This window comes from Myotis brandtii, unplaced genomic scaffold (genome assembly GCF_000412655.1).
Source record: "Myotis brandtii unplaced genomic scaffold, ASM41265v1 scaffold45, whole genome shotgun sequence".
NCBI lineage: Eukaryota > Metazoa > Chordata > Mammalia > Chiroptera > Vespertilionidae > Myotis > Myotis brandtii.
In genome coordinates this window covers 6,742,074-6,758,958 of record NW_005367209.1, presented here as the reverse complement: position 1 = coordinate 6,758,958, position 16,885 = coordinate 6,742,074, and the positions used below count along the sequence as shown (strand labels likewise).

Here is a 16,885-nt window from a genome sequence, read left to right as displayed (position 1 = left end):
CTTTGTTTTACTATGGTTGCAAATATCAAAAAATTTCTATATGTGACACGGCACCAGAGTTAAGTTAGGGTTTTTCAAAATGCTGACACGCCGAGCTCAAAAGGTTCGCCATCACTGTGCTAGACCCTTCCTCTCTCCCCAGCCCCTGCCTTACAGCAATCACACTGGGCGTGGCCTCCAAACAGAAGGAGGCAGTCCTCACCACTGAAGGAACAGGCCACTTCAGCTGTCAGACTGCACCCGGCCACTTTGGCTAAACTGCCTGAATACATGATGAAGGCAATAAACTGGTTCTTCATGTTTGCCTCTTTTTTGTCTGTACTCTCTTTATTAAAAATAACCAAAACCCAAACAAAACCCCAGCAGGACTTGAACTTTCTTTCCTCTGAAATAACAGATATCCCATTCAAGTGTCCTTTGGGCTCTGTTTTATGTTTGCAATTTAAGCCTAGAATTTGGGAACATGTTTTACATTAATTCAATGTTTAAAAATATATTTTTTTTATTGAGTTCAGAGAGGAAGGGAGAGGGAGAGATAGAAACATCAATGATGAGAGATAATCATTGATTGGCTGCCTCCTGCATGCCCCCTACTGGGGTTTGAGCCTGCAACTTGGGCGTGTGCTCTGACTAGGAATCTAACCGTGACCTCCTGGTTCATCTCAACCACCGAGCCACATTGACTGGGCACATTAATTCAATTTTTGTTTTTAGAGAGATACTTAGTTTTATTTTATTTTATTTATTTATTTATTTATTTATTTATTTTTGAGATACTTCGTTTTAAATGTAGATAATTGAAAGAATGATTTTATAACCTTCCAAAGTATAAACCAATTCCTTAAAATTAACTTTTAAAATTCAGATTTATCCAGTTTTACTTATTTGTGTGTTATATGTATGTAGTTTTATAGAATTCTGTCGTCTGTGTAGGTTCCTATATTCACGACTATAGTCAAGATACTGAACAGCTTCACCACCATAAGGATCCCTTTTATAACCACACACACCTCCCTTCTGTCCCCCACTCTCATCTCTAACTCCTGACAACCACTGTTCTGTCCCCCATTAAAAATTTCATAATTTCAAAATACATTAATTTTTACAGTAACAACTAATAGCTCCACTTGATGTCAAGGTCAACACCACTGCCCCCACTGCTGCAGTAAGTCAAATGGAACCAGGCCACTCTAGGGGCAAAATAAAACTCAGCCCCAACCACAGGTTTCCCCCAAAGAATCCTATAAATGAAGAGTAAAGTAACATTAAAGGAATACATTCTCAATTTGAGAATCCTCTGGGGTCACCCTTCACCAGCAATCTCAATACTGGGCTCGGAGGTCCAGCCCCAAGAAGATGGACATTCACAAAGGAGGCTGCCACAAGTTCCCTGCTGAGCCTCAAGAGAATAGGCCCAGCCTGTAAGGACAGTGTCTTCGTGAGAGCCACAGCATTTAGCTGGCATCCTGGCTTGAGTCTGTTAAGAAATCTGAGGTCCCTAGCATCCCAGGGCTGTGACTGGGCAAAGGCTGTGTCTGAGAGGACAAGAATGGGCTGGCCATACACTGTCACTGCAGTCCAGAGCAGCCAGCACAGCTGACACTTTTGCAGACTTGCACAATCAGAGACAAGGAATCAACGATGGTCTATCAAGTGACAGAAGATGGAAAATTACCTCAGCCGCACAATGTTAAATTGACAAATTTGACTCCAGGTCCATACCCCCACTGACTCTCAACTCTGACAGGGGCCAATCTATTATTTTGACCATTATAAGCGATGGAAAAAAACAAAAGAAAACAAGTGGTTTCAACTCAGACACTTGCTCTGTGGCTTCCACAACCTCAGCCCACAAAGGGGCTGACAGAAGGGAAGTCCAGGGCAGGGTGAGAACAGGCATGAGGAAGAGGAATGATGCCTGGTGGGGTGCACAGCCTTGTCCATTTCCTGCTCAGGACCACTGACCTGGCTTTCCTCCAACTCTCACCATTATCTGGGCCTATTCTTTACTGGAAACAATCAGCCAATTGCAAATCATTATTATTACAAGCACAAAAACCAGCATAGCACAAAAGCAGTTTATGAGAACTGCCACAGAGTCTTTATCACCAACCACAGTGACACCAGTGAAGAGCAGGGCCTGCATTTTGGCACAGTCTCCTCTAAGGGGGTGATAGACCTGCACGGGGCTCCTTCCTGGGTGGGCTTACAAGAGGTCAAGGGAAGCTCCTTGTAGCCAGGGTGCTGGGAGCAGTGGTACACAGTCAAACCTGTCCTCTCAGGGAGCTCCTTGTTCAGCTGGACTAATCAAGCTCTTCACCGACAGTCTCAGGAAACCCTCCTGGACCAGCCATCCTCAGGATGGTGGGGCTGGAGACTGCAGAGTGTGGGGGCTGTCTCTGCAACTCCATATGAGGGAGGGCTGAAACAGGTAAAGCTCCCTTGCCTAAACAGTGAAGGAAGAGGCTTAGGGATCACTATTGTTATAATAATTATCAAAGAAACTTACCTAGAAAACCTCCCTAATTCCCACCTTTTGGCGATATTATGATGTTAAAGTCAAACTTAAAACTTGTGTGCAAGCTACACCAGCTACTCCAGGCCACAGGATGGCAACAGGAGTCCTTGCTCATTTAAGGCCTCTCTATGTAGTGCAGACCCTGCTCATACACATGTGGAGTTTGTTCTGTGCCCCAGGTGAGCTACACATTAAGTAACAGCAGCGACAATGCCACCACCCTACCCCACTGTCCCCAGACTCTCAGTGCTCACCCTTGTAACACCACCAACAATCTGGTCTTCTTGCGGATGTAGGCTGACTGGCGGGCAGAGCGGTTCCGCTGGGCCTCCAGGGCACTGGAAAGGTACTTCTGGAAGTGGGCAGCATGAAAACACTCAGAGCTGTCCATGACTTGGCGGTACACCATCCACCTGGAAATGGCAAGTGTGCTCTCACTGTGGGTGCCACCTGAAGGCCTGGCCCGGCAGCTCAGTCGTGGATTCAAATGTCAGACATTCTGCCCAGTGAATCCATTGGTACAGGAGAGAGCAATCCTGGCACCACAGAAACAGGCAGGGGGTACGGCCTGGGTTTGGAGCCCCCTATCTTGACACCACTGCCACTGGAGCTTATGACAGGAAACTCCTTGCCACAGGGAAAAAGGCCAATAGGCTTCAGAGCTGAGAAAGACTCCTGACCAGGCAGTCACTTCCTGAAGGACCATTCAATACAATGGCTTCAGTCTGGTGCTCAATAAAATGCTTGCTGAGAATAAGAAATGTGCAGAGTGAAGAATTTAGACTGATTGCAGAACAAAAGCAATGGAAATGAGGGAGAAACTGGTTAACTACTTAGTACTCATATAAAGGAGGTCCAATATCTCCCTCACATCTCTCTAAAACTTGTCTCTCCAGCCTCCACAACCTCCCACCCAAAACTCCCAAACCTCTGGGCCACTGCAGTCTTCTCAATCTCTCCAGCCTCCAGCAGGATGCCTTACTTTGAAGTAGACTGACTAGATACTAAATGCCTGGTTCAGTGAGCAAGGGTTGTTTAGTAACCTGCCAGCTAGGTGGAAGTGATGGATGAATTGTTCCCCAATTTCACCTGAGCCAACATGTCCCAGCTGCACCTGAACTCACGCAGTCCCAAGTTCTAACCACCCTGGCCCTGAATCGCCCTGCTGACAAGGCACACTCCCAGGCCTTCGCCTGCGCTGGTCCGGCTGTTACAGTGCTCTTCCAGATACCCAGGGGTTCATTCCCTCACTTTCTCAGGCCTTTGCTCAAATGTCACCTTCTTAGTGATGTCTCCCCTTTAAAGCTGGAATCCCTGCTCCCACCCCCAACCTCCCAGCCCAGTAATCCCTATAGCCTTCTCTGCTTTATTTTCTCCATCGTACTTTTCACTACACAATTTTCCTTATCTGGTTAATTGTCTTTCCACACGAGAATGTAAGCTCCATGAGGGCAGAGATTTTCGTGTCTGTTTTGTTCATTTGTCCTCCACACTTAGAGCAGTGCCTGGCATACAGAAAGTGCTCAGTACAAATGTGTCAAATGAATGGATGGGTGATGACTACTGTGCTGATACCAGTTACACCAAAGGTCAGTACGTGTCCAAGGTTTCCCTTTCCCCAAAGCAAAGGCGGCAGCCATACTAACCTGCCATATTCCTTATGCAGAGTGACCAGAAAAGCACAGAGCTCGCTAGCATGACATCCCGGGAGGCCAGTTACAATGCTGATAATGACCTACATGAAAGAAAAGCCATGTGGGTTTGTGATTCATTTGGGAGGCAGCATTGTGTGAGAGAACAGACTGCTGGAGCCAGGTTCTGTGAGTTTGAACTTCAGCACCAGCACTCACTAGCTTTGTGATGACCTTGGGCTAACAATAGAACCTACCTTTTGAGGTAGGTGTGATGATTAGAATTAATATACGTAAAGTGCTTAGAACATTGTTTGGTACATAGCAAACACTTTTTAAATTTTGTATTAGTATTATAATTTCCATAGAGCACACTGTGACTAGATCAATTAAAATACAATAGAAAATACTAGGCAGAAAGGAGGTCTGGAACCAAAATGCCATAGGCTCAACTGGCACAGTAACCTCAGCCAAGGAGACCAGTGGCACTGTAGATGTTTTTGTCTGGCTGCCCTGCCCTCCAAGCTGCATAGCCTGAGCTGAGGAAACAAACTGGTGTAGGAAGCATTTTTGAGTCTTTTTTTCCTCTGAGGTTTTTGGTGTGTGTTTTTTTTAACATATATTTTACCCTAATAAAAATGATTAGTGGGGCGAGGTCCTGAGTGCTGCAAGGAGAATACATTGTAGGATGTTAGGCATTAAAAACTGGCTGGGGATGCAGGTGTCAGCTTCTTCTTACAACTCAGCTCAGAGCCGATTCCACTTCTCTTTGCTCTGCTCAGACTGACCTCTGGAGAGCAAAATGTCCACATGTAGGGTTTTGTGAAATGTTTGCACATTAAAGTTGCCCAGCATGAGGAGCTGAATTCCCTGAAGCAGAGGCTGGTGGTGGCCTTTTGTCCTTTGAATTTTGATGGTGAGAAGAAAACCCAGGCTGGACTGTCCCAACTTTAATACACAGCCATAAGAAAACAGGGCCCTCTGCAGGCAGACATTGTAAAGCAACTCAAAGAAATTCACTAACAAAGAAGGGTCAAGCAGGGGAGGAAAGGAAAAAGTGACATAGTGTGGCAAGGGCCTCTTTAAGTATGTGCTTTATCACAATACACAAGACTCACTTGGACAGGCCTGGTCACAAATAACTTACACTAAAGCTCAGCGTGGTGACACTCACTGGTCAGCAGAGAGATGGCAATGGATTCCTCCTCTTTTTGGGAAGCAAAAGCTCTCCCACCTCCCCTCTGACCAGGCCCCTACTTTGTATTCCTCTCTGCCCCTGTGGGGAGTATTCCATGTAACTGACTTTTTGTTTATCCTCCTCCCATCCAAATTTCCTTTTCTCAGTGCCCAGGCCTCAGCCTCTCAAATCACAGCACACATGCTTATAGCCAGACACCTTCTTATTTTAAGGACAGTCCTACGGCACCTTTTAAAATATTTTTTACTGATTTTTAGAGAGAGAGAGAAATATTGTTGTTCCATTTATTTATGCATTCATTGGTTTCTTCTTGTATGTGCCCTGACTGGGGATCAAACCCGCAACCTTGGTGTATCCAGACAACACTAACCAACTAAGTACCCGGCCAGGGCCTACAGCACCTTTTAACAAAATATAATAAGTAGGCAATTTCATTTTAAAACTCTTGCCTAAGGGAAAAACAAGGCTTCTAATTGCTTACTGGTTCTATTTTCTTTTATAGCTGAGTGTCTTCTAGATTTTCACAGAAATAAATGCCCTCTTTGAGCATAAAAAGACATATGGCTCCAAAGAAATGGTGGGAGGGGTTAAGAGGAAGGGCGTGTGAGTGGGAGCAGATTAAAATCCACTCTGTGATGTTTATACAGTATCACCTTACCTTGGTGATGCCAGCAAGGCCCAACTAACAAGGCCCATCCCATCATTAAACTCAATGTGTCACCCACTTCCAGGTAAGTCCTTGTCACAACCAGAAAGAGCTGACAGCATGAGAGCACTGAGCAAGAGTTTGAAAAGCCTGGAGAAGGAAGGGGAGGGCCCGGCAGGGTGCCAGAGTTTCATTGCTGCCATAGGCTTGGCTGGGGTTAATGCAGACGCCTGTACACATTGCATAGAGCAGGTTTCATGTGCATCATTACATCAGTGTCCAAAGAGGGGGAGAGGCCTATAAAAGGGACTCCGCCTGAGCTACTCTTGTTAACTGATACAGAAGATCAAGGCCAGGCTATCGGGGTTCTCTTCCCATGAACTCCCAGCAGATTTGGTGAGCTGCTGTACCTTGTCATTTTCTACTCGGTGAGTAGGGCTGATTTCAGTTTGCTGCAGCAGGACAGGGAGATGGGCCCTCATCACAGGCTCCTGACTAACGCTGCTGATGGCGAAATGCTGGAGAAACCTAGAAAAGCAAGAGAATGCTCTTGTGTTAGCATCACCAGCCTTGCCTTACTGTGCCCATCCACATGAGAAACTCCTTATTTAATTGATGAAAAAGAAACCTTAGAGATTCTCTCTAAAGAATAACATTGGATATGGTGTGTCACTACTAACTTTTATGATCCCTAAGAAGCTATGAAGAAAAAAGCTTAGAAAGGACCAACACTGAGGTTTCTGACATTTCAAAGCCAGAATATTAAACATCTATAAACAGAAAATCAGAGCTTACCAGTCCAGCTCTGGGAGTTTGGCGGAGAGCAGCTTTAGAGGACTTCGTTTCTCCCTGGCAGCATGGCTCAGGACATTGAAGAGCTTCTGTGCACTGGAGTGTCTGGAATATCAAAAGCTCACAGATTAGCCCAGCTGGTGTGGCTCAGTGGTTGAGCATCGACCTCTGAACCAGGAGGTCATGGTTTGATTCCCAGTCAGGTTTCAGGCTTAATATCCAGTGTGGGGCATGCAGGAGGCAGCTGATCAATGATTCTCTCTCATCATTGCTGTTTCTATCTCTCTCTCCTTCTCCCTTCCTCTTTGAAATCAATAACAATATATTAATCCCTATGATGCACATACTTTACATAACTTGTTCTGATGCTTTCAAGCCAGAGTCCTGTGACAGAGTCAACACTTCCAAAACAAGCATCTTGCCGACTTAAATAAAATGCGACTGGTGTGCCCACATAGGAAGGCTGGCCTGAAACCCCTGGTAATACAATGGGTTTCTGATTCTTGGTGGATTTCATCTTTCTTGACTTTTATTTCCCCAAGGGCTCTTGCTACCTGCAAGTTGGCAGCACTGAAGTGACTGTGTCGGCCCTTTTAGAAGCCAAGACCCCTGTGTTACATAACGCAAGTCATCCTGCAGAGAGAACAGACATGCACGACTTAGGAAGCAAGCATAAACACTGAAGGCAGCCACTTACAATCTCTTTTGTTCCACAGATAATCCATCTTCCTGGATCACTTTTAAAGACAGCCCTGAGTTAGCCTGCTGTTGCCAGAGGGAGAAGACCTAAACAAAACAGAATTTGAGCAAAGAATACTTGAAACCCAACAACAGGATATGGAACCCACATGGGGATTTGATAGTTGTTGAAAATCTAGGCTGTCAGTACGGAGACAGACCATCATAACAAACAAGTTTGTTTCAAAAATAGAGACCTGAAGCAATTTTGTTCTGTATTTTTCAAAACTAGAATTTCTTTCTGGGTTCCTCTCCCAGGGATTCTGCTCCTTCAGAGGCCAGGAAGCACAAAAGAAGGTGCTGGATAACACGTTCTGGCAGAAGTGGCATGTCCTTCCCTGGTGATAGGGCCAGACAGAAGGAGTGGTTCAAGCAACTCCTGTCTGGAGGCAGAGGGATGGCTGAAGAGAATCTAAAGGGCTGCTGCCATGTTCCAGGTTGAAAGGACAAGCACAAGGAGGTAGGAAGGACCAGCAGGCAGTCAGAGGGAGACACACACTGGCCTGAGACGCCATCTGCAGCTAAGGCCAGCTCTTGTCTCCTCCATGTTCTGCGAATCTGTCCTGAGGGAGAGACACTGTCCTCTCATAAGCTGCTCCAATCACACCTTTCCAAGCATTTCCACCATCATAAGGCTGGCCATCTGTTTGACTTTGACTATTTCTTGGTCTCTAAGAGGGTTGTATAATTCTCAGTAAGCTCCCTCACTCATGCAATCTGTGCTGAGTGCCTATAATATGCAGCCTGTCAGGTGGAACCATTCACAAGGGCAGGGCTCTGAACCATGGGGAGGGAGAACTTGGGGTGGGGCAGAGAGCTCTAATCCAGTAGGTAGGGCCCAACAATTCAACCAAGTAGCTAAAGGGAAAATAAGTCTAATTAGGATTTAAAGGGACAGGAAGATTTTTCTTAGAAGCTAAAAAGCCTTTTGCTCAGTTCCTTTAAGTTCTCAACTCTCAATGTCAAGGCACCACTCCAGAACCCAAAGGGATTAGAAGCAGCCACCCGACCAGCCTTCCCAACACTCCCTCTCATCACTTCACTGAGATGCTGCCTTACCACCTAAACTGCTAGGGGGAAGAATAGTAGTTTTGCTCACTAGTGATTGATGTTACCTCTGGGTAAAATGCTTGGTAGATCTTTGATTTGGGGAAAAGGGCAATCATCATAAAATTGCTTGAACCATGGAAATGAACTGGGAGATGAGGAAGTAATGAGCTTCTGAAGTGTACCAGAAGGACAGCAACAACACTGGTGGAATCCTAAGAGAAAAAAGAGGGAGCATCAATGAGAAAAGCTATTTGCATGATACCAGCCCTCACGACTACTATCAGACACATAAAATGAATTTTAGTGAAATGATTTTTACATTATGTGATTTTACTGGGATTCAATAATAGATGTGCTTTCCAATACCCAGTATACAAGATATAGGAAGCACAAATGTGTTTTTTTCCTAAAAATGTCATCTCAAAATTCATTCTAGGGTACTCTAAAAAAAAATATTTTTATTGATTTTAGAGAGGAAGGTAGAGGGAGAGAGAGATAAAAACATCAATGATGAGGGAGAATCACTGATCTGTTGCCTTCTGCACGCCCCTTACTGGGGATCAAGCCTGCAACCTGGGCATGTGCCTTGACTGGGAATTAAACTGTGACCTCCTGGTTCATAGGTCCATGCTCAACCACTGAGCTATGCCGGCTGGGCAGGAAGCAGCTCTTAGATGGGTGAGCTTTGTGTTCTTGGGTAGGAGGCCATCTGGTAGGGGCCATTGGAGGCCTTCTTCAGCCCACTTTCTCATCCTCTTTGGGATGAGTTAATTACCCATGGGTAGCTGCTGGCCCTCCTGACCCAGAAGCCCCTTGTAGCTAAGCCTTTTACAGAGCAGCAAGGTTGATGAGGCTTAGGGCCCTGAGAGTGGGCATGCCTCTCCATGGTCTCCCTGCCTGCCTGCCTTAAAGGCAGTGCTGATTCCTGACATCCTGACCCATGGTGGTAGAGCGAGGACAAAGAGTTATTTGGTTTTTCCCTCAGAAGTGGAGTATCTTTATGAACACGAAAGCCACAGACTGGTAAAATACCTACCCCATCATAGAATGCAATGGAATTCATGTGATCCTTGGAAATGATGATGCTTCCATGATGACGGTGAGAAAACAGAAGGCCGCTAGAGAAGAAATACAATTTCCCTGGAAGGAAAACAGAGCTGGTCAGAGCTGGAGGGCTAGATCCTGGGGGCCAGATTCCAATGTCCTTCTTGTAGGTATGAGAGTTGTAACCACAGAACAGTGTCTGTATTGCTTCAGTTATATGTTTTTATTCTGAGCCCTGCACTCTGGAGAAGCCAATGTACCCTCTTAGAGTCTCAGAGATAAATGAGTCATTAGATATAATCTCTGCATGAGAATTAGAAAAAAAACAAGTTAGTAGGTTATCAGCTGATGGGGAGAGGCAAAATTCACATTTACATACGGGTGTCTTCCAAGGAAACACTCTAAAAAAGACTCAGTATGTCTGCTCCATTACTGAGTTTATAGGTGCCCCTTTCTCCTATTTTGGCAGAAGCTGGTTCAGCTTTGAAGAGACCACATGCCTCACTTAAGGCCCAAGAAGGAGCACCAGGGTCTCAGTTGAAGGACTAGTGAAGGGAGCCTAGGGGGCTGTTTCTAGCAAAGGAAGATTTGAGTTAGGCAATAACTTGGTTCTCAGACTCTGGAGGCCTGCTGTTCTGTTATTCACTAAAGCAAAATAGGTGAGATGTGAACAGTGGATATAGGTTCTTAAGTACAAGGATTCAGATCTAAGGAGAACTGCTGTTTCTGGGATGGCCAAGGTCATTCAGAAAGCTCAATATGGGCTCTATGCGGTAGACCACAGAAAGATGACAAGTGTTAAGGCTGGGCCTGAGCTTACTTTGAGACCCAAATGAAGCACTCAGAATACCCATAAGACCCCTGGGTGAAGTTGTTTTCTGGAGCTGGTCCAAGTTGGATCCTTCTGTTCCTATAACCGCCTTTCTTTCCCTGTTTTCACATATAGAGAAAAGAGAAAGTACTTCTTGGAGTTCAAGGCACAGGCTTGGGAACACTGTCATTTATATCTTATCTTAGTGATTCCTTGAGCTGTAGCTCTAGGAAAGTAGCCTCAAAACTCTGGAAGTTTTAATGATAAGAGCAAAGGCCAAAGTGAGGAATTTGGAGACTTCAAGTTTTTTTTTGTTTGCTTGTGTGTTTTTTGTTTTTTTAAAAAATATATTTTATTGATTTTTTACAGAGAGGAAGGAAGAGGGACAGAGAGCTAGAAACATCGATGAGAGAGAAACATTGATCAGCTGCCTCCTGCACGCCCCCCACCGGAGATGTGCCCCCAGCCAAGGTACATGCCCTTGACCGGAATCGAACCTGGGACCCTTGAGTCTGCAGGCTGATGCTCTATCCACTGAGCCAAACTGGTCAGGGCTGCTTGTGTTTTTAAAAAATATATATTTTTATTGATTTCAGAGAGGAAGGGAGAGGGAGAGATAGAAACATCAATGATGGGAGAGAATCATTGATTGGCTGCCTGTACACCCCACACTGGGGATTGAGCCTGCAATCCGGCCATATGCTCTGACCAGGAATTGAACTGTGACCTCCTGGTTTATAGGTGGACACTCAACCACTGAGCTACGCCAGCCGGGCGTAGGGTTTCAGGGCAGAGAGGCCTGGTGAGTGTGTGTGTTTGTGCATGCATGTTAACAGGAATGGGGAGAAGTGGAGAAGATGGAGATAGTTTTTAGGTAAAAGAGGAAGGTTTGGAGCCTGCATATCAACGAAAGAACAAGATGATCAGCCAGAAAGAATTAATGTCAACCTTACCATCTGTGGCAGCAGCTGCCAGAGACTAGCTGGCCCACTTCAAGGCATTCAGGTTCAAGCCCTGTAAGTCTCCCACCTCTAACAAGTAAAGCCTGGCTTCCTTTGAACACAGCCTTGCCCCAGGGCCCTCTTGAGTAGTGGCTACCAAGCCCCAGCCTCATCCTGCACCAACGCCAGGGTTCCTCACTGCTGCTCCCAGACCATTCCTCTCCATGCTGGCACAATACTTTCATTTCCTTCACTGCTCACATCTACTGCCCTCCTAATCAGTCCCCAACATTTCCAACAGCCTCTGAATGTGCTCACAGTCTTCTCTTCCAAAGCCAACACTCCCATTCCTTCTGAGAGATCAGAGGATGGCTCACAACACGTTCTGGCCTCACTGTTCCTCACTCCCAACTCCACAGCAATAAAGCAGCACCCAGAACATCTTAACCCCTGGAATTTTCAGCTCTATAGCCTACTGTCTGAATTAGCATCCCATTATCCTTTTAGTTATTCTTACTCCAAAAACCTCATCTTCTGATGTCACTGAGCCTTTAAAGCTTCCAGTCCTCCTATTTTCCCCTATTGCTCAGAAATTTCTGTTTCCTTTCATTCACATCCAAGGCAGATCCCCCAGAAAGGATCTGCTTTTAATCTCTGATTTTACTTTACTACATACTAAGCATGTCATATGCATTATAGTTTTCCATCTTCACATCAATTATAAGAGAAAGAATTCTTACAGGATTGATGGGGAAACTTAAGTTTAGAGAGATTTCCCCAGAAGTACTTGATGGTGGAGCCAGTATACAAAGCACAGTTTTGTTTGATGCCAATGCACTTTGGTTCTCTCACCCCTTTTCCCTTAACTTTTGCTCTTCCAAAGACCATGTGTGGCTAATATGATCATGGGCCCTCTCTGCTTCCTCAACCTCAACAAGCCCACAGTCTTCCCAGCAGTCCATCCACTGCTGTTTCCCAACCCCTTCCACCAACTCCCCCAAGACCTTCAATACTCTCTGAACACCACAACCACACCAATTCCAACCACAAGATGTCTACCTACTGCTTACAGAGAAAAGAGAATCAAAAGGCATCAGGAGATAGAAACTGCTCCCCTACCTACTGCTTAGTATCTGTACCCTTCCAGATCCTGGGCAAACCTTCCACCTGTGTACCTCTAATGTGAAGTTTCTCAGAAACAAGTCCAGTACCACTCACTCCTGGAAAAACCTCAAAATCCTCCTAAAGCTTCCAGAAAAGAGCAGATACAAGAATTTGCATATTCCAAGTATTCACTGGAAAGATAGGGAAAGAGGTAGACCAGGCAGGTCATCTCCAGAACTTCTTCTCCCTCTAGACCAGTGGTTCTCAACCTTCTGGCCCTTTAAATACAGTTCCTCATGTTGTGACCCAACCATAAAATTATTTTCGTTGCTACTTCATAACTGTAATGTTGCTACTGTTATGAATCGTAATGTAAATATCTGATATGCAGGATGGTCTTAGGCGACCCCTGTGAAAGGGTCGAACGACTGCCAAAGGGATCGCGACCCACATGTTGAGAACCGCTGCTTTAGACTCTGAAGCCTCAAAACAAAATGGAAAAGAGGAAGACAGAAATTCACAAGACAGTGCTAAAAAAGCACTCACTATGGCTCCTGGCCCAGGGCAGAGACTCTGTAAACAAGAACTGGTTTTAGTACTGCTGTAGCTACGCCTCTGGCTCTGGGAGCAGTAGCCTTGTCATTATTCTCAGGGCAAACATGAGATAACTGAAGTGACTCACTGGGTGGTCCAATGCCAGTGCCCTGGTTGGTCTCTTAGATCCTAATCCACTTTTTGTAATACCACTCTGGTATCTGCTCTGGCTTCGTGGCTGTCAGACTATGGTCTGAAGGGACATGCCTTTGTAGGGGTTTCTCCGTGACCAGAGTAGCCAACTCCTGATGAGATCTTCCTGGCTCCTTGTCTCGTCCCTGGTGCCCTGGATGGATGGGCTCTGTCATTCCTTCTCCACTCTGTGAATCTGAAACCCAAGTGAGAGAATGTTCCTCCTCACTACCCAGAGGCAGCCGGGGATGCAGCATGGTTCTGCCTTTGATTGACCTCTGCATTCCCAGGAGTCCAACAGAAGAAGGAGGAGCCCTCAGGGCAAACAAAGACACCAAATGCCAATGAAGAATTTGGCTTTTCCTCCTTTGGACAACTGGCTGTACAAATAAAAATCCACTTATGGTCCAACCTGTGTGAAGAGGGAACATTTATCACTGTCAGGGAAATATTATGATGTAATGGCCGAGTAATTTTCATTCTCTGTGTGTGAGAGTGTGTGAAATATACACACATGGTTTAACAAAAAGAACCCAAACAACAAAACCCCACCACCTGTCCTTCTGTGACTTGCTTACTTTTCTCAATATCCAGCCAGGCTATAGGTACAGTACTACACAGTTGTACAGGGGTGGGCACAAGTAGGTTTACAGTTGTTCATATGGAAAATAATACAGTAATTGCCCTAACCAGTTTGGCTCAGTGGATAGAGCGTCGGCCTGCGGACTCAAGGGTCCCAGGTTCGATTCCGGTCAAGGGGCATGTACCTTGGTTGTGGGCACATCCCCAGTGGGTAGTGTGCAGGAGGCAGCTGATCGGTGTTTCTCTCTCATCGATGTTTCTAACTCTCTATCCCTCTCCCTTCCTCTCTGTAAAAAATCAATAAAATATATTTTAAAAAATACAGTAATTAATAAATAATACAAGAATAAACTCTGTTTCATGTATTCACAACTATAAACCTACTTGTGCCCACCCCTGTATAATTCATTCATGTTCAGCACTGCAGAGAACATTCTCTTTTAAAGTATCCCTCAACAGCTTAATGTGGGCACAAGGGAACACATGAGATGGTGCAGAATGAAGGCAGCAGATAGCGGATGACCACTGCCTGGGTCTTCCCATCACAGGAAGGTGAAACTCAGCTTGGCCACCAGAGTTATCAGAATGTGTCAATGGCCCCACATGTCAATGGGACCAGAGCCCCTGTTCCTCATTGCTGAACAATCTCTGTCCAGCAGAAGAAAACACCCTAAAATCTCTAGAGCACTATAGGGAACATGAAGGAGCACCCTGAGCGTCAACCAGCCACTGAGGTCAAGTGATATTAAACAAAGGTGCAAAGGCAACTCAAAAGAGAAAGGAGTCTTTTCAACAAATGGTCCTGGAAAAACTGGATATTGCTGTGTAAAACAATGCAACAACCCGTACCTTGCACTGGATTTTCTGCCCATTCCCACCAGCCCAGTGGAAGACCTCATACTTCACAGGGACATCAGGTAGAGTACTCAGAAGGATTTTGCCTCAGGAGTGGGGTAAAATTAGCCCTAATTAAATGCTGCTTTGCTTCCTGCCTTAAAAGCTTAAAAGGCCCAGATGAAAGAACTAGAAGAAAAATACATTAAAACAATCATTAAAACTGTATGCCATATGTTCAAAAAGCTAGAAGACTGAACCATGTTAACTTGAGACATAAAAGATGTAAAAAAATATCTAAATCAAACTCCTAGAGGTAAAATGTACCTTGTCTGAAAAGAATAATACATTGGATGAGGTAAAGGACATTAGATAACTGTTGAGAGTTTAGCTAAGCTACTCCATAGTACTGCTGCCTCAGCATCCATTTTGTTTAGCCAAGTGGCCTACAGGGCCCTCTAACTGACAATAGCCTCCTTATGCAAGCGCATGCCCTAGATAATAGCCCGCAGAGTCACAAACAAATGTAAGTTCCTGATGTGATTTCCCCAAGAGCTCTAGTGATCAAAAGTCTCTCCCTCTCTTAGTGCCTCCTCCTGTGCACTTTAGATAAGAACCCTGTGGAGCTTACTAAGAACCCACTCTTTCAAATTTGAATTGGACAAATCTGGCCTTACTCTGGGAATCCCAAAGCACTCCACTCATGGACTCTATTAAAGGCATGTGCCCAGGTCCTGTCTCTCTCTCTGCCCGCACCCTGCCTTGCCCTCCCTGTGTGGCCCCCTCAAGGCATGCCCTGTACTTCCTCCAGGACCTGTGAGTACTGTATTAAACTTCTCGCCCTCGCTGGTTTGGCTCAGTGGATAGAGCATCGGCCTGTGGACTGAAGGGTCCCGGGTTCGATTTCAGTCAAGGGCACATGCCTGGGTTGTGGGCTCGATCCCCAGTAGGGGGCGTGCAGAAGGCAGCTGATCCAGGATTCTCTCTCATCATTGATGTTTCTATCTTTCCCTCTCCCTTCCTCTCTGAAATTAATAAAAATATTAAAAAAAAAGAAAAACTCTCTACTTCAATTTCTTTCTTGAGCTTTTGTTGAACTTGGCTCACCATCTAGCACCCTGTGCTTCACATAACAAATATTAATTTAATAAACATAACAACAATGGAGAAGTTTAGTAAATTAAAATACATAAACATAGGAACTATGCAAAATACAACAAAGGAGAAAGATGATTGAAATAATAGTACAGAGATCAGGGAGCTGTTAGACAACTTCAGGCAGCCAATATATGTAACTGGAACTCCATAGGGGAGGGGACTAAAGAAATAATGACCAAAAAAACCTTCCAAATTTGAGAAAACTATAAACCAATCACTAAGAAGCTAAATGAATCCCAAGCACAAAGCAACATGAAGAAAACCACACCAAAACCGCACCACATAAAAATCAAATTGCTTAAAGTCTGTGATAGAAAGAAAATCTGGAGTGAAAAAAACCCCACTTTATGCAGCAAGGAACAAAGATAAGGATGGCAGATTTCTGCTCAGAAACAATGCAAGCAAGACGTGGAGCAACATCTTTATAGCACAGAAAGAAAGAAACTGTCTACCTAGAATTCTTTACCAAGTGAAAATATCTTTCAAATGTCCCAAGGGGTGGGGCCTGAAGTGGCTGTGAGACAAATCCTCTCATCAGGAAGCAGCAACAAAACTGGACAACTATTTAAGGCCTAGGAAATGAACCAAAGTTGTACAATAAAACTGAGAAGCATTATTTGAAAAATTCTACAGAAGCTTGGTGCAAACAGTGGACATCTTGATGTTTTATTATGGGGTTATTCACACGATCTCCCCTCCAGCTCTGTGGTCTTATGAGGGAGAAGAGCAGGCCTCCTGGAAGGGTTAACTTTATTTGGGCAAAACACAGAAAATTCTGTACTAGGGATGTCAAAACTGATAGCAATCAAAGTGGCAAATATTCAGGGAAGACCAACATACTAACAAGACAGAGATTTCAATGCTAGTGGGTGCAACTAGTCAGAAATGGAACAGGAAAATCAGGGGACTGAGATAATAGATGACAATTATGTTTTTATTAAAAAGTAATGACATCCCAAAATGGAACCACTTTTGGTAACCCATGTCACCAAAACATCTATATATCTGGAATGATGAACAACCAGAATGACCGGTGGCTATGACACACACTGAGGCAGCCAACCAGCCTGATCCAGGCCCTGATTGCCCCACCCCCCCCGGCTGCCCCACTC

The 16,885-nt window shown here is 45.0% G+C and overlaps 1 protein-coding gene across 2 annotated transcripts in view; it reads right to left on the bottom strand.

Moving 5' to 3' along the window:
- LOC102251932 (chromosome unknown open reading frame, human C20orf194) overlaps positions 1-16,885 on the bottom strand; it is a 129,830-nt gene that overhangs the window by 31,101 nt on the left and 81,844 nt on the right. For both annotated transcript variants that reach the window (XM_005874696.2, XM_005874694.2), the window contains exons 21-27: positions 9,610-9,713; positions 8,639-8,785; positions 7,483-7,571; positions 6,789-6,890; positions 6,404-6,521; positions 4,165-4,253; positions 2,773-2,931 (exon numbers count right to left, since the gene is read on the bottom strand). In XM_005874696.2, the coding sequence (XP_005874758.1) occupies positions 2,773-2,931; positions 4,165-4,253; positions 6,404-6,521; positions 6,789-6,890; positions 7,483-7,571; positions 8,639-8,785; positions 9,610-9,713 (808 nt within the window). The remainder of the gene's footprint in view (positions 1-2,772; positions 2,932-4,164; positions 4,254-6,403; positions 6,522-6,788; positions 6,891-7,482; positions 7,572-8,638; positions 8,786-9,609; positions 9,714-16,885) is intronic.